Source organism: Quercus robur, chromosome 8, assembly GCF_932294415.1.
Source record: "Quercus robur chromosome 8, dhQueRobu3.1, whole genome shotgun sequence".
Classification (NCBI taxonomy): domain Eukaryota; kingdom Viridiplantae; phylum Streptophyta; class Magnoliopsida; order Fagales; family Fagaceae; genus Quercus; species Quercus robur.
In genome coordinates, this window is record NC_065541.1 from 19,997,795 (window position 1) to 20,018,335 (window position 20,541).

The 20,541-nt window shown below is 33.7% G+C and overlaps 2 protein-coding genes across 2 annotated transcripts; both read left to right on the forward strand.

Moving 5' to 3' along the window:
* The first annotated feature begins 8,486 nt into the window (after positions 1 to 8,486).
* On the forward strand, positions 8,487 to 13,210 carry LOC126694933 (uncharacterized). Its single transcript, XM_050391488.1, has 7 exons — positions 8,487 to 9,031; positions 10,554 to 10,694; positions 10,808 to 10,921; positions 11,022 to 11,195; positions 11,845 to 11,960; positions 12,532 to 12,616; positions 12,755 to 13,210. Exons 1-7 carry the CDS (start codon positions 8,549 to 8,551, stop codon positions 12,758 to 12,760), a joined length of 1,119 nt encoding a protein of 372 aa, XP_050247445.1. The 5' UTR covers positions 8,487 to 8,548; the 3' UTR covers positions 12,761 to 13,210.
* Positions 13,211 to 19,370: 6,160 nt separating this feature from the next.
* Positions 19,371 to 20,318, forward strand: LOC126696010 (uncharacterized). Its single transcript, XM_050392800.1, has 2 exons — positions 19,371 to 19,894; positions 20,006 to 20,318. Exons 1-2 carry the CDS (start codon positions 19,371 to 19,373, stop codon positions 20,316 to 20,318), a joined length of 837 nt encoding a protein of 278 aa, XP_050248757.1.
* Positions 20,319 to 20,541: the final 223 nt, after the last annotated feature.

Consider the following 20,541-nt stretch of genomic DNA (forward strand, 5'->3'; position numbering starts at 1 on the left):
TAGAACAAGAAGAAAATCTTCTGGACTAAACAAAATCAATTGTCCCATAAATAAAGTCATTTAACCTCTAGACAAAACAAAATTAACTAAAAGATATGTTTAAAACAATTACACACAAAACAATTACAAATCAAAAACCCCAAATCCCAATTTTTTTTACCCATATTGTCTCTCTCTATCTTGCTCTCTTAGCTTTGCCTTAGCAATTTGCATAATCTCATTCTTCCTCTCCACTGATCACTATTGACCCAACTTGAATCCCTTTCGTTGGTGGCTTGGCATGGCACCTTCACTTCTTCTCCGTCTTATCTATTGTTCACACTCACACACTAGTAGAATCGGCTGAGATATGGTCTTCTCCTCTCTAATATGAGTTTCTTTTCCTCTCTTCTCTGATTTAAGATTTGATATCTCTCTCTTTGACACACTCTCCCTCTACTGCCACTAGTCTTGACTCTTGTGTTTTGGGTTCATTGCTTTTTAATTAATAAGGTATTCTAAATCTGGGTTGTGGCTGACACTATTAATAAGACTTGTGGGCTGACATTTTGGTTTTACTATAAGTTTTTTTAATCATGCATTTTATTTTATTTTTTACAAAAGGAAATATAATACTAAAGGTTTATCAAAAAATAAAAACTAAAAGAAAAAGAAAAATTAGTCAGTTTGCATGTTAAAAAAGAGATGTTAGTAACACTTGAATATAAAAATTTAATTAGATAGTTTGCATCTCAAAGGGCAAGAAAAAAAATTAACAAAATATATTATGATATAAATATATTAATTTTATTAATATGTAAATATAAAAAAAGCTTGTTGTTGTTGTTGTTTATTTTATTTTATTTTATTTTATTTTATGGGAAAAAAAGTCTGTTTTAATTGTTCGCGTAAGACCCCAAAATGTCTAAAGCCAGCTCTGCCTGAGTGAGATAATAGCCTTCAAATGATGAGGAAACATCAAGGCGAAGGAGTGGTTGAGTGGCTTAGATCTTTAATCTTGAACTGTTGACCAAGGAAGTGCTTAAGCTTCTGTCTTCTGAATGAACATGTCATCAACATACAATAAGATTAGGATAATACCACGATTAGTGTGTAGAATGAACATGTTTGAGTTGTCGGACTTGGATGTGAATTGAAGCTATGCAATGGTGGAGCTAAACATGGGAAACCATGCTTGTGAGGCTTGCAACTACGTTATAGTGTGCCTTTAATTTTTCTTCTTCTTCAGGTCATCATAATAAATTTCTTTCTCAATTCTTCAAAAAAGAAAAAACAATATTGCAATGTATATTGAGCAAAAATAGATGGAAAAATTGCAACGTTCCCCCAAAGGAAATCATTGTTTTTCTTGTATAATTTAAGATACATTAATGGGTACTCGATTGCACTTGTTAAGGAGGAGTTGAATGAGTCTCATTATATTGAGAAGCAACAAGAACTAAAAAATAAATACCCTTTTAATTAACTCCAAAATAAGAAACCGATTGATTACAATGCAAAACTTAACTTTAACCAATGTATTTTGGCAGTTGTTAACCAGACTCTAATTATTTTTCTTCATTTTATGAACAAATCAAACACGGCACTTGGGTTTTCTTTTCCGCCACTCTAAGCTTCAGTAGTGTTTTACCTCGACCACAAAATGTATAAAAATCGAGTACCACTACCTTCCATTCATTAAAGTTCCAATGATTTTCAAGAAATCCGTACACACTTCTTGCATGACCTTGAAAAAATGAGTGGCTTACAAAAGTTTGAGCCATAAAAATAATTGAGTCACAAACTTATCTGGACTGGAATCGGTGGTAGAGATAATTTCAGATGCGTTAATTTTCATGCTCAACTTGCCTAGTGAGTACGTGTCATGGGCCCTTAGACCCAAAATTTGTGGATAATTTGTGGGCTTGGGATGGTAGTTTTAGATCATTATGGGGTCCTCTCTGATCAAGATACCACTGTCAGACAGCTAATGGGACATGGGCTGAATCTAGGTTGTTTTTTTTTTTGATTCCGAGTTGGTCTCGGAAAAGGTCTCTACACTCTCTACTGAAGTAAAAGGTTCGTCTCCGACAAGGTTTCTAGTTCTACTTAGAGCAATTTCAAAATTAGTGTCACAATTTTCTAACTTTATTTTGAAACAAAAATTATATTCTAAACCCTATTTAAGGTTATAACAGATTAAAAATTATAGTTCGAAAATTAGCAAATTAAATCTTGAAATTTTTTAAAATATATCAAAATAAATCTTATAGTTTTAAAAGTTACAATTTAAACTTTAAGGTTTCAAAAAGTAACAAACTAAATCCTTGCCTTACATTAAACGTTAAACATAAAGTCATTCCTCTTGAATGGGTGTGAGGTTTAATTTGTTATTTTTTAAAACCTTGAGATTTAATTTGTTATTTAAAACTATAGGGTTTTATTTATTATTTTTTAAAACCTCAAGATTTAATTTGTAACTTTCAAAATTAAAGTTTATAATTTATTTTATGCTCTAAACTATAAAATTTACTTTGTTACTTTCAAAACTATAAGATTTACTTTATAATAAGAGTGTCAAAAGTTCTTCGAATACTTGACTGTTCTCTCAAGTGTGTAGTTCCCTTATCACATACACATCAGGTAATTATAGAGAATAATTCCTTAAAGTTCGAGGTGACCCCAATATAATGACTACATTTTTCAAACCTATAACCTCAATGGTGGCTCTTGCTTTAAGTGAGTTACGCGACTGCCTAAAACCTCCAAATAGAAGAAAGCCTCCAAATTTTAACCAATAAGATTAGTTCTTTGATTAAAAAAATAGTTTGGTAAAATGTATAAATTAAACCCCAAATTATAACCAATAAATAAGAAAAAAAATAAAAGAAAAAAAATTCAGGAAAGAGTGGCCCAAAGTAGGAGTACTAAATTACCCCCCAAAATATTAACATAGATTAAAAAATATATATGAAAAGATTAGTTCTCTTTGAGACTCAAAAGCTGAAATCTCTCTCTCTCTTTCTCTTAATAAAATAAAACAAAACATAAAAATCCAAAAAAAAAAAAAAAGCTCAAACATTTCTTTTAAAAAATATTTCTTTTTATCTGCTGCGCGTCAAACTCTTCGATCCAACCATTCCCTTTTAGGTTTAATCAGGATTGCCTTGAAAAATTCTTTCAAATATGTGTTTACTATTGTGCTTTTAACTTGTTTTCTTATTTCTTACTTTACTGGTGTTGGAGTATTGCACTACCATTACTTTATTTTTTTTTAGAATACTAAGTATTTTTAACATACAAAGACGGGGAGAGGGGAGAAGGTCCCACTACCATTATTTTATGTCTTTATCTAATAGGGAATGAAATATGTGGTCCAGACCTATTACACAATTCACCACATCCTAAACCTTTTTTATTTTTATTTTTTTGGTTTAAGTGAAATATGTAGGTGGGGGGTTTATGCCTTTATCTTTTTATATTTCTCTTTCCTTTTTAAATAATATAATACTCATTTACTTTGTTGATATATATATATATACACACATAAAATACACACTAGTTGTTAACAAAAGAAAAAAAAAATGTTAGATTCTTTTCTAAATGCACGAATAAGTTATAGAATTTTATTAACAATGTCTATTATAGTTGGTTCAATAGAAAGAAGTTTTTCAAGATTAAAAGGGATAAAATCATATATAAGATTGACTATATTACAAAAAAGATTAAGTGGATTGGCCATCATCTATTGAAAAAGAAATATTAGAGGAACTTAACTACAAAAAATTAATTAGTAATTTTGCATCTAAAAAAAACGAGAATGATAGATTTTAATTAAAAAAATTATTTTAGTAACATTTAAAATACTTAAATAAATAGAATGTCTCATTTTAACCTTCGTATTAGAGCACTTGCATCAGTACTTGAAAATATAGTTTCAAAATTAACAAATTAAATCTTGAAAATTTAAAATATAACAAATTAAACCCTATGGTTTCTTCAAAAGTTACTGTTAAATATTAGTTATGATATATTCCATATTAAATATACTTGAATAGATGATGAAAAAAGAAGCAAAAAAATAGGAACACAAAAACACTAAGGTTACATGGTTCTGCTTTATAGCTTACATCCACAGAGGAAACTCTTAAGAGCTACATCTTTATTATATAAGAGTGTAATACAAAACTTGTGTTACAATGAACTATAACATAGGTATATATAGTAGACTAATAGACTACTAATACGATTAGGAGATTTGGCTTGCACATAAAGTAGAATTAGGGTTAGGCCTATGCTAATGGGTTAATATATCTTTAACACCCCCTCTCAAACTCAAGAATAAAAGATTAATGAAATCTTGAGATTTGATAAGTTTGAGAAAATCCCTTGAATGAAACTTGGCTCTGTGACAGTGGTTCGAGGATGGAGGAAGGTAATGGCATTGCTGTGTTGATGCGACTTCTAATGGTGGCTTGACTATACCGGAGAGTTTTGATGGCAGCAGTGGAAAGCCAAACAAGATGAATGTAGCAAAGAAACACTGAGGAAGACAAATATTGCTTTTAAACACATTGTAAGGATTAAAAACCATGGCCACAAGACGGTGGCTTTGATACCATGTTAGAAATACTAAATAAGTGTATTGTAGTTCTCAAGTAATAAAATATACATGAGTGTCTTTATATAGGAAGCAGAGTGTATAGTACAAGTATGCGTGGTATAAAAGATAAATAAGGTGGGCCTAAGACCCATAGCCTATTACACGTTAATAGTTACAATTTAAATCTCTAGGTTTCAAAAAGTAACAAACTAAACCCTTGTCTTACATTAAGCCTCAGATATGTCATTCCACTTAAATTGGGGCAAGGTTTAATATGTTATTTTTTGAAACATCATGATTTAATTTATTATTTTAAAACTATAGGGTTTAATTTATTATTTTTTAAAACCTCAAGGCTTAATTTGTAACTTTCAAAACTACATATTATAATTTGTTGAGTAATGTTGTATGCACAAACTATTTTACAATATTTTTTCAAACTGTTATTATGGTAAATTTTTATTGGTTTTCATCTAGTTTCATCACTAACATAACTTTTTCACTTACCAATAACCACTCATCACTTGTAAAATAGTTTGTAATTTTTTCATTTTCCTAATTAATTTGTTATACTCTCTAAACTAGAATTGAATTTGTTATTTTCACAACTATAGAATTTACTTTATAATAAGGGTGTCAAAAGCTCATTAAATACTTAATCATTCTCTTGGGTGTGTAGTCCCCTTTGTATACAGATTAGATAATATAGAGGAGAATTCCTTAAGGCTCTAGGTGGCCGCGAAATAATGACTATAGCTTTTAGTGCCCGTTTGTTTCAACTTTTACAAGCTAAAACGCACTTTTTGAAACAAAAAAAATAAAATGTGAGTTTAGTAAGTTTTTAAAAAGCTACATTTTCTAAAAAGCTGCGTTTTCATTTGTGAAGGAAAAGCCCAAATTTTGAAAGCAGCACCTTGCTCCATTGCAAAAAAGCGCTAAAGCGCGTTTCAATATTATTGTTGGAAGTTGCACAAATTTCCCAAATTAGCCACTAGTTTTTCTTTAAAACCCAATTTTATTACTTTGTTTATAACACAATTTTACAAAAGAACCCAATAATGAAATCAGAACCAAAAAAAAAAAAAACCCGATTTGGCCCATTTCTACCGCATGTCGTTGGCAGTGGGGAAGAGATCAAGCAACGGTGGGGAGGAAAATAGGCGGCAGTGAAGGCAGAGCAAATCAGTAGACGACAGAGGCGAAAGGCGGAAACGACCAATCAGTAGACCCATCTCTCTATCTTCGTTTGATGAGAATCAAATAGTGTGGTTGTGTGTGACCTTTAAGTTTGTGTGTTTTGATGGGATAGAGGGAAAGAAACTTGTAGACGAAGTGGCAAGAGAAAAGGGAGAAAGGAAGAAAGAAAATAAAAAAAGAAAGGGATAAAGGAAGAAAGAAAATAAAAAAAGAAAGGAAGAAAAAGAGCTCTGTGGAATGTTCTGGAGTGTGGAGGAAGTGGTAGGGAAAAAAGAGGAAAGAAGGAAAAAAGAAAAGAGTAAGGGTATGTGTGTGGAGGAGAAAAAAAGAGGGGAAAAAAAGAAGGAAAAAAGAAGGAAATATGGATGAAAAAAATAAGAAACAAGGGAAAAATAAAATAAAGAATAAGAAATTAAAATTGAGAAATGCTATCACAATATTTTTACAATAAATCTTAAATGGTAGGTTATTATTAGCTACTATTGGTGAGAAAAAAATAATTTTAATAGTACATTCAAATTAACTCCTTTATATATACATTGTCATTTTTGGTAATTTACTACTCAAACCATCACTTTTATAAGTGCTAGCCAAACACTCAATTTAAAAAAAAAATATATTTTTAATAGTTTTTACCAAATACTCAGCTTTTTTAAAAAGTCCAGTTTTATACCGCACTTTTTAAAACCTTCATTTTTTCAAAAAACACAATATCAAAAAGCTGAACCAAACTCACACTTAAACCTATAACCTCATAGATCTCATTCTTTTAAGCCAACATTTTATACATTCACATTTAAATTCAAGAATTTTTTTTTTTTTTTTGAGAAACATTAAAAAAATAAAACAATGGCACCACCTCGTCGGTGGATATAAACTAAAAATGACGTCGTTTTGGTTTAAGAAGTGAACTTCAATTACATATTTATAGGACAACATTTTATTTATTTATTATTATTATTATTTTTTTTTTTTGAGAAAAGACAACATTTTATTTGGATGAGATTTTCTTAAGGGGTATCTACTTTTAAATTTTTTATAGCCAGCATTCTCATGTGGACCACGTTCATCATCTAAAATTTCATCTTCGGGAAGTGAAGGAATCTTCTGCATCACAATTCACCTGAACATCCTACAGCCCCACCGTTCTGACCAATCACCAATTCCCAAACCTGCCAACATATTCCCCCTCCAAATCCTACACATCATCACCATTATCCCAAAAAACAAGGAAAGAAAAAGAGAACAATAGCAAATATACAAATTTACAGCATTTTTCATAACTTATTTAGATGTCTTCTCACTAAAAGATTTGTTAATTTAAGATTATAAATTGGTTTATTATTTAAAATAACTTATGTAGAGTAGAGATCTTAACATCTCTCTCTCTCTACTTTTTTCAATTTAATTTTTAAACCAAACAAAAGTTAATAAATTTAGTGTTATCTCAAGATTGTTTAAATATATTGCTTTATTTGACTTAAAAAAAAAAAAAAAAAAAACACTGGATGAGATTATAAAATGATCTATTCTATTCTATTCCATAGTTCAAATTTTACAAATCTTAATATGTAATAATGTGGTGATTTATTTTCTGTTAAACCTAGAAAATATAATTTTACCTTGAAACCAAAATTAAAGGATCCGATGTCGATGAAAATATAATTATATATATGCATAAAAGAATGAGATTTTAAGAAATGTACACAAATTAACTTAAAAATTAAACTAACTATAATCTTTAAAAAAATACCATTTTTATATCTCATGAACATTAATACCTCCAGACCATTTCCTCATTGTCTCTCTTCCCTATCACCTACCATTAATGGCCCTTAAGGTAATGGTGTTCATATCATAAACTGAGTTTATTTGGAGGTAATAAGACGATTCATTGAGAAGATATCTTATCATTTCTCTGTACTTTTCTTTATATTCTCAACAAGGGACAAAGTTTGATTCTAAATTGATTTAAAGTTATTTCTTCCAACTCATCATATAATGTTTTATAAGACAATTCATATATATTATTAAATAAGTCACATCACTTATTAAAAGTATGTGATGAAAACTAGACAATCTCTTAAATCATTACATTATAAGTTGATCGAGATAGTTCTTAACTAATTTGAAATCAAACTCTTTCCTTTAGCAAATAATCAATTAGTGCTTCCAAACTTATTCTATTAGAAAAATTGTGCATTATTGTGGGCAAGAAAACTTATTTATATATAAAAAATAACAAAATTTTCTTCTAAGCCACCTTCCACCGAGTACATGGCTATGCATTATATTATGAAAAAAGTTTGATTCTAAAAGAATTGCTGGCAATGAGACTCAAATTTAGACATTTTGAGGGAAACGTTCAAGTTTTATTAATTGAATTAACCTTCATTGACAATATGTTTGAAACTATCTTATTTTAACTTATTATTTAAAAATTGAACAATGCCTAGTTTTGTCATATGTCAATTTTTAAAAAATTGCTAGTCAAAGTTGAATTTTAATCTATTATATAACAATTGAATAAAATATTTATGCGTAGTTTCGTAGTATGTCAATTTTTTTTAAAACTACGAACGAGAGAGGTGAAGTTGAAACTTTTGTCCTATAGTAAAAGGAAAGAAGAAAAAAATTCAGGTGCAACGTAATACCTTACACATTGAAGTATCAAATCCAGCCCTCCAATCTATAAAACCAGAACTATTTCACCGTGTTCCAACTTCCAACTCGGAGAGAAACACCTCCCATCTTAACTCAGTGTCAGCCATGGCGTCCGTACCTTCCATATCACCTCAGAGCTTGCTTCCCCTATCAAAACTAAAACCCAGGTCCAAACCCATCTCGATGTTTTCCCAGACCACCCCACTTTTCTCGAGAAACAAACAGAAAACGAAGAAGTCGAGTTTGGTAGTGATAGTGAAGTCCATGGTGGAAGAGCTGGACGTGATCCCAGTACAGAGTACGGACAGTACGGACCAGCAAGAGGGCGTGGTGGTGAGTAGGGTGGAGAGTGAAGGTACTGGTTTAGAGACCGAGTTGGTGAGTGGGTTCGGAGCTAGTCACGAGGGCAGGCTATCCTTCGAAGGTGCCGGGTTTTCTTCTTCGGGCTCGGTTGGTGACGGAGTAGGGAAGAGAGAGAATGAGGAGACAGAGAGATTGATTCATAGGACCATCAACGCTACCATAGTTTTGGCCGCGGGTACTTTTGCCATCACCAAGTTGCTCACCATTGACCAGGACTACTGGCAGGTGAGTCACTTTGCAATTGTATCTCAATCTTGCTTTTGTTTTTGTGTTTGTGTTAAAGTTATAAGTTTATGATATGTGTTTGGATTATTATTGTTAGATGAGTTGTGCATGTGAGAAGTTGATGATCTGATGCTAAAGATGCTATTGGAAATGGTTTTTGATTTAATTGTACACAATTTTTTGCTTTTCTCTGAAAGTTTAATGATTGTATTAACATTTTTTTTTCTTTCATTAAAAAAAAAAAAACTGACCAAATCTTTTTTGGTTCGTTTGGTTAAAGGAAATTAAAGAATGATTTTGTATTTCAATGTTTAGTTTAAATGACTCGAATAGGATATGAAATGATAGAAAATTTTTTTCCTGTTGGTGGAAATTTATAAAAGGATTTGAGCTTTACTAGAGTGCGGATTTGAAATGACTATGAGTAAGATATCCTTTCGAATCAATAATATCACAAGTGTTTTTGTTTGAGCAAAATTGCAAAATTCCCATCATCATGTGTTGTTGAATTAATATCAAGTAATTTATACAAGCAATTATTCTTTGAATCCCCTGAATTTAAATTCTCATTTCCAAACGCAACAATTCTGTTTTTGAAAACTTCATTCTTGGTGTGTAGCAGTTCATCCTCTTCTTCTGTTTATGTTAAATTTACTTTATTCTTTTTTGTTGAGTTTCTAATTTATTGAGGTTAATAGATAGAGTCAAGGTGTTTGTAGGGAATATACTTGTGTCAAGTTAACTGTGCATATAGATGTGCTTGTCTGGTTTCTGCTGAAAAGAATTAGTTGGGGGAAAATATAGTTTGAATTGTATTTAGATGCTTTGCAGTGGATTGATGCGTGATGAACCAGGATGCATTGGTGCTAACTGTTATGCTGTTATATCAGATTGATCATCCATAAAGTTGTAAGAGTGAAATGGTGCTTTGTATACAGCTAAAGCAGCATAAATGGATTGGGGAATTGATTTTGAAGGGTTTGTGATTGATTTGAGCTTTGTTGAATTGAAGCAAATAGTTTCACAGGAAGAGAACTAGCCTAAGTTTGGACCACACTACAAGATGGACAGCTGAGAAGCAACAACTGCATTGAGCGAGCCTGTCTGGAATGAGCTCATGTGGATGAATGAATCGCAAGGCAAGATAAGGAAAGTGCAATCTGATATTGCAGGCTTGCAAAATGATTCAGATTCAATGGAAGTTCAAGGATTTATTGGGACAAGAAAAATGCTAGAAAAGATGTGGAGCTGAAATGTATGTTAGAGGAAATATATATGTGCACTTATGGCTTAAGAGATGCAGTAGCCTGAGATTGAGTAGACTAGTGCTAAACAATATCTAAAATCCTCTCCCAATTAGTTTCTCTAGTAAAGTTTTTTTATAAGTTGTGATTGCTTGAGTGGGATTGTTTTATACTCCATATCAACTTTATGATATGCAGCTTGGATTTTAAAGGGAGCTTTAATCCATTATATCTTCTATGACTTGATTTTATTATTTATTTATTTATTTTTGTGATAGGGGTGGACAATTTATGAGATAGTGAGATATGCACCTCAACACAACTGGACTGCCTATGAGGAAGCTCTTAAGAGAAACCCAGTTTTAGCAAAAATGGTTATTAGTGGAGTGGTGTACTCTGTAGGGGATTGGATTGCTCAGGTTAGTCCAAGTTGTGAAATAAGCCCTATATCTTGTTTTTGCTATCACATATTGGCCTTTTCATAATATGTTCAAGTTTTTTCTTTTTTAATTTATATCCTTGAATTCTGCAGTGCTTTGAAGGAAAACCTCTCTTTGAGTTTGATAGAATACGGATGTTCAGATCAGGCCTTGTTGGCTTTACTTTACATGGTTCCCTTTCTCATTATTATTACCAGTTCTGCGAGGTGAATGTTATGTTTTTATTTATTTATTTATTTATTTTTGTACTTGGATTTCATATTTCAGTTGCTTGGTTTACCATAACAGCTTCCTCTCTTTTTCCAGGAACTTTTTCCTTTCCAGGACTGGTGGGTGGTTCCTGTCAAAGTAATCTTTGACCAAACTGTATGGGCGGCAATTTGGAACAGCATTTATTTTACTGTCTTGGGATTTTTGCGACTTGAATCCCCAGTTAGTATTTTTAATGAATTGAAGGCAACGTTCTGGCCCATGCTGACTGTAAGTGAACCTTCTGCTCTTACTGTATCTTTGCATTCTTGTTGAGCCAAAAGTCAACGCTGACTGACTTCTCTTTGCCCTTTTGCCAATGGTGATTGGTACAGTTTTTGTGTCAATCATAAACTCCTCGTGTATGCGTTGGCATATGTGTTCAGTGTGAACTGCTCCTGTCTGTCATCATTAATTGTCTGATTTTTAACTAGTTAACACTTGTGACTTGTTTTAATAGATTCTCAAATTTAATAATAATAATAATAATAATAATAATAATGTTTTTGACTTCTAAATAAGATTATCTTGATCAAGTACCAAGATGTGTTGTCTAAGTCAAAACATATTTGCATTGCTTTCAAGCTTTTGATTTTAGTTCTTTTGGTTCTGGAGAAACCTCAGATTTTTCCACTTTCAAAAAGTCAATAAAAAACTAGATACTATCAGTAGTTGGTAGAATTTTTGTTAAACATGGTTGAGTATTGCGAAATTGCAATATTTTTATCTGTTTACTACAAGCTAAAGTATATGATTGACCTTAATTCAGGCAACCTATGCTGTAATCCAGATCAAAGAACTATTGTTGTTATCATATGAGTTGATCTATGCTTATGTAAAGTCATCTTCCATTAAACCTTTTTGTTCATTGAATATGCAGGCAGGGTGGAAGCTTTGGCCATTTGCTCATCTTATTACCTACGGTGTGATCCCAGTAGAACAAAGACTTCTTTGGGTGGACTGTGTAGAGCTTATCTGGGTGACAATACTCTCAACGTGAGTATTTAATACGGTTTATTTTGAACTGTTGTATAGACGTATGCTAAGGGCTGAAGAGTGAAGAACTTTGTTATCCATGATATATTTTCTCCTAGAAAAAGATATGGAAAACGAGCTGAAAGATGAACCCATTCTAAGTGATCCATCTTACCTTAAATACTGCTTAAGAACAATAGATATATGCTTAGTTTTTCTGGCTTATTTGAGGTTTACATGACGTGTATAGAGATAGGATGTTAAGGAACCTAAAAGTCTCTTTTGGGTAGAGTTACTCATCTACTGTTCAAAGCTGGAGCTGCATGGTTGCATTCATTTAAATTGTCCCGAGTCCTAAGTATTTCAAATGCTAAAAAATACTTTCAAGAATTAGCATATATTAGGTGTATGTATGTGAGTACACGTGACTCGAATTTGACTGATTCTAAGATTTTCATTCGGCAGATCTAAAGCATCTTTGTGTTCTTTGCTGTGGGTGTGTATTTGAGGCAAATTCAATCATTAGAATTCTCCTGGTTTTATGTTTTCACTGCATTCTATCTCTTACGGTGTTTGATTTTCTCTTTTCCAGTTATTCAAATGAAAAATCAGAAGCAAGAATCTCTGAGGCACCGGTAGAACCCAACTCCAGTTCCCCAAACATAGATAATACTCTGGTACATAAAGTAGCTTTTTGATGCTTTGACAAATCTTCTTATTTGCTGCTTTGTTCAATTTTTATGGTCATGTAAGAGCTGCATAGAAATATTCTAATGTGCACTCATTTTGTTGTTGTTTTCTTTTCCTTGTATCAGGAATGAGCAAGATGTAAACAACCAAAAGCTGGATATTAAAGAAGAGGATTTTACTCTCAATTGTGAGGTTGAAAGAGTAAATCAACTTTCTGATGGATTGTGATTCGAAGTATACAAAGCAATCTGGATCATGGCTGGCAGAACTGATTATCGTATATAGTGCAGACATCTTAGAAACTTGCATGTGTATAAGACATAACCCCTTCTCCCCTTCTTCCTTTTCATGTGAATACATTGCTTCTACTTATATTTTTGAAACCATTTAACTGTTCACTATAGAAGTTCTATACAGACTACAGAAATTGCTCTTTAAAGGCAGATGAAAACTTGTCCCATTATTGGACTAGTTTGGTTGCAGAATATGCTGCAATCCAGTTCTTGAAAAGCAGGGTTATGATTGAACAAATTTATGGCTAAACTTCAAAATTGCACCCGCATAAGTTTTGGGGATTGTTATTCTGGTTCCTCAAGTTTTGCTTTTGTTAATTTGGTCCTGAAACTTTTTAAAAATGTTTGATATAGTCTTTTATTTACAACTGTTATTTATTTATTTATTTTATAAACACAGACTTTCATTCAACCTGAAAGATCTAGAGTTTCTCTTCCAGGCATCCTGAACAGTACCATGAAGAGTCTCAATATTACAATATATATATATATATATATATAAATTTACCAAAGCCACATTTTGCAAGGGCGTGAGCCACACCGTTGGCTTCCCTTTCAATCAAGTGCACTTAGATGGCAACAAAAGTGGCATTGACTGGCAGAAATTATGGTGACTGAAAATCCATAGCAGATTAAAAATGCTTTTATGGAGAGTTGGTTCAGAATCGCTTCCTACAAAAGATAATCTAGCTCAAAGACTAGAATCTGATGATAATCACTGTACGCTCTGTAAGGAAGCAAATGAGACCTCCATTCATATCTTCTTTGAGTGATCAGTGGCTAGAGTTGCATGGTTTGGAACTTGGGGCCTAAGACTTGATTGGCTCCACATATCCAATAGTGAAGACATCATCAACACCATCATTGACCCTCCTGCCCAGGTACAAGCCACAAACCATACTTTATATCTCTCCATCACCAAGTGGCTGTTCAATTTGCTTTGGAATCTATTTGGAATTTGAGGAATAATATAGCTCGTAATAACAGAGAATCTGAGGTCAACCTAAACAAAATCATTCATTCATTGTGCGCTCGATTTAGGGAGCATACAGTTATGGAGGAATCTGTAGAGAACCAAAGGCAAACCAACCCTTCCCAATGGCAATATCCCTCCACATGCTCTATTAAGCTTAATGTGGATGCAGTTGTGGCCAAAGAGTTCACCTCCTAGTTGTGGTTGCCAGACATGAGCATGGATCTATCCTAAAAGCTTGGGTCTGTATTGTGATCCACAATCTGCAGAAGGTACTACTATAATATGAGCAATACCACTATCTGAAAGAGGGGGTTAGGTTTGAACCCTAGACATTGGCACTATAGGGCAATACCATTGGGCTATTACTCAAATTCCTATTCCTATCATTAAATCCTTGCTTTATTTTCTTTCAACATTACGCATGTGATATGTCCATCTCGTATTGTCAAGCATCAAGCTCATTGGTAACTTTTTTACTATTAATGAATGAAAGGGGGAAATTCAAGAGAGTGAACTAGTTTTTATTTTCTGAGCTATAGAAGCTTTGAATATTATCAAGAAGAGAGTCAACTGAGTCATATAATCCGATCAGACCAATTGATTGGGCCAACTAAATTGGGAACATGCCAGTTTTTCGTTGTTAAGGACCTTTAGCGACGAAATCTACTAGATAGCGACAAAACTCATTTCGTCACTGAAACGCTATCGCTAAAAGTCTTGACGACGAAAAATTTCACCACTAAAAGTCCAATTTGTTTTTTTTATTTTATTTTATTTTTTTATTTTAACTTTTAGCGATGAAAATATTTCGTCACTAAAAACACTTTAGTTTATTAAATCATATTTAGTGATGAATAATTTCTTCACTAAAACTATTTTCGGGTACATATAGTGATGAAAAGTTCATCACTAAAACTATTTTTTTAAAAATCTAGGCACATATAGAGACGGAAATTTTCGTCACTAAAACCATTTCTTACAAAATTTTGCTACATTTAGCGACGAAATATTTCGTCACTAAAATAATTTATTGTATATTTGTGGCAAAAAAATTCGTCACTAAAACTTATTTTTTGTTTTTATTTTTTTCATGGCTTTGATATTAACTTGTAACCTGTCATTACATTATTATTATTATTATTTTGATACAAGATAGAATTTCTACTCTAACATAATCTAAGTGTATATGCGTGTGAAGCTCCCTTTTAGAGACTTGAATCCCGGCCCTTGCCCACCACACCCCACAAGCCTTTATATTTGTGGAGTGACCACTGCACCAAGGGTGCGCGGTGGCCTGTCATTACATTATTAAAACCTCACATTTGAATAATACATTTATTTCAACAACACATTTATAAAAAAAGATCCATACATTCCACAAGTAAAAAATAAAACAAGTATCCAATTCAAACTCCTTTCATACAATAATTGTTTGCAACACATACAATAATTCAAAATGTTTTATAACAATACTAGGTAGGGCCGCATGTGTAAGGCACTGGCTTTCGTAAAAAAAAAAAGTAATTAAATTTAAATTTAAATTATATTTTTAACATGAAGACAAAATATAAATCAATTGATTTTTAAAGTGCATATATTTTACCATCAAAAGAGACATTAAATTGATTGCATCCGAAAGAAATACAAAGATTATAATAGCTAACATAATACATCACAACTTAATATATTACAAAGTTCAAATATATACATGTGCTTTGAAATGCACCATAGTATAAGTATATAGGATGTACATACTTCAAATATATACATGTGGATGATATCATAAGTATATATGATTTACATGCTTTAAATATATACATGTGCTTTGAAAAGCACCATATGATAAGTATATATGATGTGCAAAAAGAACCCCAAAATGTTGATTTCTAATAATAGGCACATAATGGAGTAACAAAAATGAGGTAATGTTTTGGTCACTTCATTTAGTTATATGAAAAGACAAAGTGATACATTATATAGGAATAATGTATCTATTTGTCTTTTGTATGTGCCTATTTTTTTAACACAATTCCAAAAGGAGATGTCTTGCATTATATAGTTCTTTTTGAACTTCATTTTCATGGATTTTCTTGAGGTGGATCATGAATGGCAATGATGTTGAACTTATAGCGCGGTTTTGTAGGGATGTCCAGCTTTGCTGCTCTCACTTGGTTGAGAAAGTTCTTATCGGAGGAGAGCTTGACAAAGCTTTCAATATTTTTGATTCCATATATAACCAAATAAGTACACTTAAACTAAAATAAGGATTTGATCAAACTTAAATTGACAAGGTGAGGGAAGTGAAGCATCATAATATCATTTTGTAATATCAGTGTTAATAATAACTAAGAATTCAAAAGATTGTCATCCACTAAATACCAGTGGAAAAGCTTCAAGACACATTTAGAGAACCACAAAAATCTCCAAGGAGACAAAAATCACAATTCTCCAAGAAACTCCTCTAATCAATAAATCTCCCAAAAAAACTCCGTATTTTGACACAAATCCAAAAGGCCAAATTAAATATGATTCCCTTAGTCCGTAAAATTTATTATTCTCATAAAGAGCCAAAAGGTCAGATCATACATCAAAAATACGAAGTTTCTTATATTTTGTTATAAAAAGTAAAAAAATTAACTTTTAAATTTTCTGTCATGTTTGTATGTGAAAGTGAATAAACTATTTATTTAAAGATTAGTTATGATTTTTTAATACCTTTGTAGTCTCCTTCATTAGCTTAATTGATGAGCATGATAAAAACTTTTCAGTCACATCTCCAAATAGAGTTGCCATTAAATGTCCATTTGTATCGTCCAACTTAACTTCAACTTGACATCTAGAAGTTGGACAACGAAATTAATAATCAATTGGATACAAAGATAAATTTAAGATCAATTGATTTTTTTTTTATCCATATCATTAGTATTACAAAGGGGTTTTTAGTAGTGTACATACCGTGGATTTGCAATAGCCTTTTCCTTGCAATATAAGCATGAAAATTCTTCATTATAGTTTACACCAGTGGCTTTGTGACACTTACTGCAAGCCATGCACCAAAAATGTTAGTCCAACTTTGTAATGCATATTGTTGCATTTATCCAAAAATTGGATCACTGCATCAATTGATTGTTACACATTTCCATTGTTTAGTTGATATTTTTTATTTTTTTATTTTTAAATCTAGATGAAAGAAACTATAATAAGAGGTAGAAATAGATATCATCGTTTGAACCAAAGTTGCTATTAAAGCAAACTCGGTAATATTTTCTATTATTGGTGCCAGGGAGCTTGATGAAGTTGTGAGATAATTCTTTTCAGTGATTATCTCATTTAGCTGCTTTTCTTTTTCAGTAGCCCTATCAAAAATAAAAATACATATATTGCAAGGATTATAACAGTGAACGAATAGTACTTTTCCAATGACTAAAATGTTTTAAATTGTGATATTAATTTCCATTGTATTCTATATAAAGGAAAAAGTTGTAATAAGATGAACTGCAACACAAGAGGCAACATTTATTAAGATAACACTATGAACTTACAAATAAAATATAAAATAAAATAAAAAGAATGCACACACACATAAACAAAGGATAAACAAAACATAACAACCAGAAAAATGCATTATCTAAAAACTGATTATATTTCTTCACAAAAGGCTTGCATAATTTTTTAGATTAATTCCAGCAACAAGCATTTCTTTACATGTATAAGTCCACCATATGCCATATTTAACCATCTCTTTAGGTAATATAGACTATCTTCCAAACACAGTTTTGTTTCTAAAAAATCAATTAATCAAAATAAGGCAAGGAATAAGACACCTTTCATCAAAACTACAAGCAAGAAATTATCAAAATCATGTTCAAAATAATTGGTAATCGCTAAAAAGTTATTGAGGTTGCAACAAATCAAACCTTGATGCAACAAGCAAACCACATTGCTCTGGCAATTGAAAATTGAACAAGCAAAAATAAATGATTCAAAGTTTCTTGATTCTCTATCTCTATAAAACACAAGCTGAAGATATACTTTGTCTTTTGTGTAGTGAGTAGAGCATTTTGAACCGGTTTCAACAAGGCCGCTAATGGTGAAATTAAGAAGGTAGTCAAATTTCATGAATTAGATTGCAAACGACATATTCAAAACTTATTTTCTATGTTGATAAATACATTAATATTGGCCATTTGAGCTTAAGCCAAAAAAAAAAAAAAATTGTAACTCCATACAATTACTGTACGGCCCCTAACATCCAAGTACATTTGGGCCTTGGGCCATGGATCAATAGTATGGCCCAGGGGTCCAACCTCCGTACCGCTCGGGATCCTGACCCAAGCCCACAATAACTATGAGCTTAAGCTAGGTGTTGTTCAAATACTTGAAAAGTAGACCACGAATCCCAGCTCACACATTGCTCGGAAAGTCATCTCCGGACGATATGCAAATGCTCGGTCACATCGCCCTTTGAGTGCTCGGCAGTGCCTTAGGAAACTTCGCCGCCGAATGCACTTGCTGCAGTGGGAACCATTTCCAAAGCCACTCATACCTAAACATCCACTTAAAATCAACGACATTGGACCTCTCATTGCACTAGTTAAAAGGTAATGATAATCCTCCTACTAACAATTGGCTATAAATAGGAGAAACTAAAGAATGGAAAGGGGATGCAATTTTGTGAAGAGAAAAGAGAAAGAAGAAGAGAGCCTGAGAGGAAGAAACACAGAGAAAGAGAGAAAAGTGATCTCATTGAGTCTCTAAATCTAGAACGACCCAAAGTAGGATACCCAAACCCACCATACAAATAAGTTGTGAGCCCAAGTAATGGTTTGGCCCAGTAACCCCGCCTTTGGTGCACACAATTGGCGCCCACCGTGGGGCTCTCCTACAACGCTATGGTTCTAGAGGGACTCGAGCTCGGGAAAAATGTCTGAAAGGCATTCGGGGAGTCATGCCGAAAGCGGATCCGTAGGATCTTCTCGGGGGTCTAACTGGCGAGAGTGCAGATAGAAGGAACGAGAAGATAGGGAGCACGACCAACGAGAAGAAATGTCCGGCACGGGAGAAGGATCGTACCAAACCCAACGGATAGTCTCTGGTGCTACGGGACATAGGTAGAGGGAGGAGAGAGATGAAGAGCTTGAATGGCTGCGCAGACTAGTCAAGCGCTTGGAGCTGGAGGTAAGGGGTAGGCGTTGGAGAAGAGACAGAGATGACCAAGAACGGGAGGTCGGCAACTGGGGGAATAGATATGGGGAGGGATCTAATCAGTCCGGATCTTGGCAACGGCGAAGGCGTTCACATTCCCGGGAATCCCGTCAGTACCGAGACCATTCACATTTGCGGGGATCTCGACGATGTAGGAATCAGTCAATCTCCCAGGAGTCAGGGCAACGCCGAGATTGCTCACGTTCTCGGGAGAATCAAGTTAGGAATTCAGTCTCCCTAGAGGAAAGGCGGCCTCAAAATGCCGCCATGGATGCTATGAGTCGTGCTTTGCGAAAAGCAGCTCGGTCCCCGTTTTTGGACGAAATCGAGCAGGCCGAAATGCCGGATAGGTTTACCTGCTCATCGTTCAATTGCTACGACGGGAAAACTGACCCAGTAGAGCACGTCAGTCATTATATTCAGATGATGTCTCTACATACTCATAACGATGCACTGATGTGCAAGGTGTTTCCTTCGAGTCTGGGACCAACCGCTTTGAGGTGGTTTAACGGGTTACGGAAAGGATCCATATGCAGTTTTTCCAAGCTAATTCAGGAGTTCAGCATTTGGTTTGTGACCTGCAGTCGAGTACCTCAGCCGGTAGATGCGCTTTTGTCTATGAAAATGAGGGCGGAAGAGACCCTCCGTAGTTATGCTAGCCGGTATTGGGAGTTATACAATGAGATAGGTGGAGATAACAAAAGGGTCGCAGCAAGCACTTTTAGGATGGGGTTACTTGAGGACTCCAGGCTACGGAAGTCATTGACTAAGAAGCCTCCCGAAGTCATGAGGTAGCTTATGAGATGCATTGAGGAATATAAACGATTAGAGGATGACCGGCTACAAAGTAAAGGCAAAGCACCAATGATGAATCGTCCTCAGCAAACTGGTTTTCCGTTCAGATCTCGGGGGGGCTTGACGATTCAAGAACCGGCCGCACAGATGGGAGAAGTGAATGTGACATTTAAGGAACCAGTACACAGGATTCTTGACCGGATCAAACATGAGCCATATTTTCGATGGTCGAACAAGATGGGAGGGGACCCATCCAGGAGGAATCAGAATTTGTACTGCACCTATCACCGAGACAAAGGTCACACTACCGAACAGTGCTGGGTGTTGAAGGATCACATCGGGCAATTAGTCAAGGCCAGGCATTTAAAGGAATTCGTGCTGGACTCGGGGGACAGAGTTGCGGGGCAAGATAATCGGTAAAGGGGGAACCCTCTCCCACCCTCTGTAGGGGTTATTGAAGTTATCCATGCTGCCCCGGAAGGGCTCATTGCAGGAAGAAGGAAAGGAGTGTTGACTGCAGTACCAATAGAAGGTCACTTGGATGTACAACTGTCGGATAAGAAAATGAAGTTTGCACGGGAGCCTATCGCATTCGACGATAACGATTTGGAGGAACAATCCAACCACATGATGATGCATTAGT

What these genes read in the sequence shown, in the direction of transcription:
- LOC126694933 (XM_050391488.1), top strand. Translation starts at nt 8,549, where the DNA reads ATGGCGTCCGTACCTTCCATATCACCTCAGAGCTTGCTTCCCCTATCA. An exon ending in TTGACCAGGACTACTGGCAG is followed by an intron (nt 9,032 to 10,553) that starts GTGAGTCACTTT and finishes TTTTTGTGATAG; the next exon opens with GGGTGGACAATTTATGAGAT. An exon ending in TAGGGGATTGGATTGCTCAG is followed by an intron (nt 10,695 to 10,807) that starts GTTAGTCCAAGT and finishes TGAATTCTGCAG; the next exon opens with TGCTTTGAAGGAAAACCTCT.
- LOC126696010 (XM_050392800.1), top strand. Translation starts at nt 19,371, where the DNA reads ATGGATGCTATGAGTCGTGCTTTGCGAAAAGCAGCTCGGTCCCCGTTT. An exon ending in AAGCCTCCCGAAGTCATGAG is followed by an intron (nt 19,895 to 20,005) that starts GTAGCTTATGAG and finishes TTTTCCGTTCAG; the next exon opens with ATCTCGGGGGGGCTTGACGA.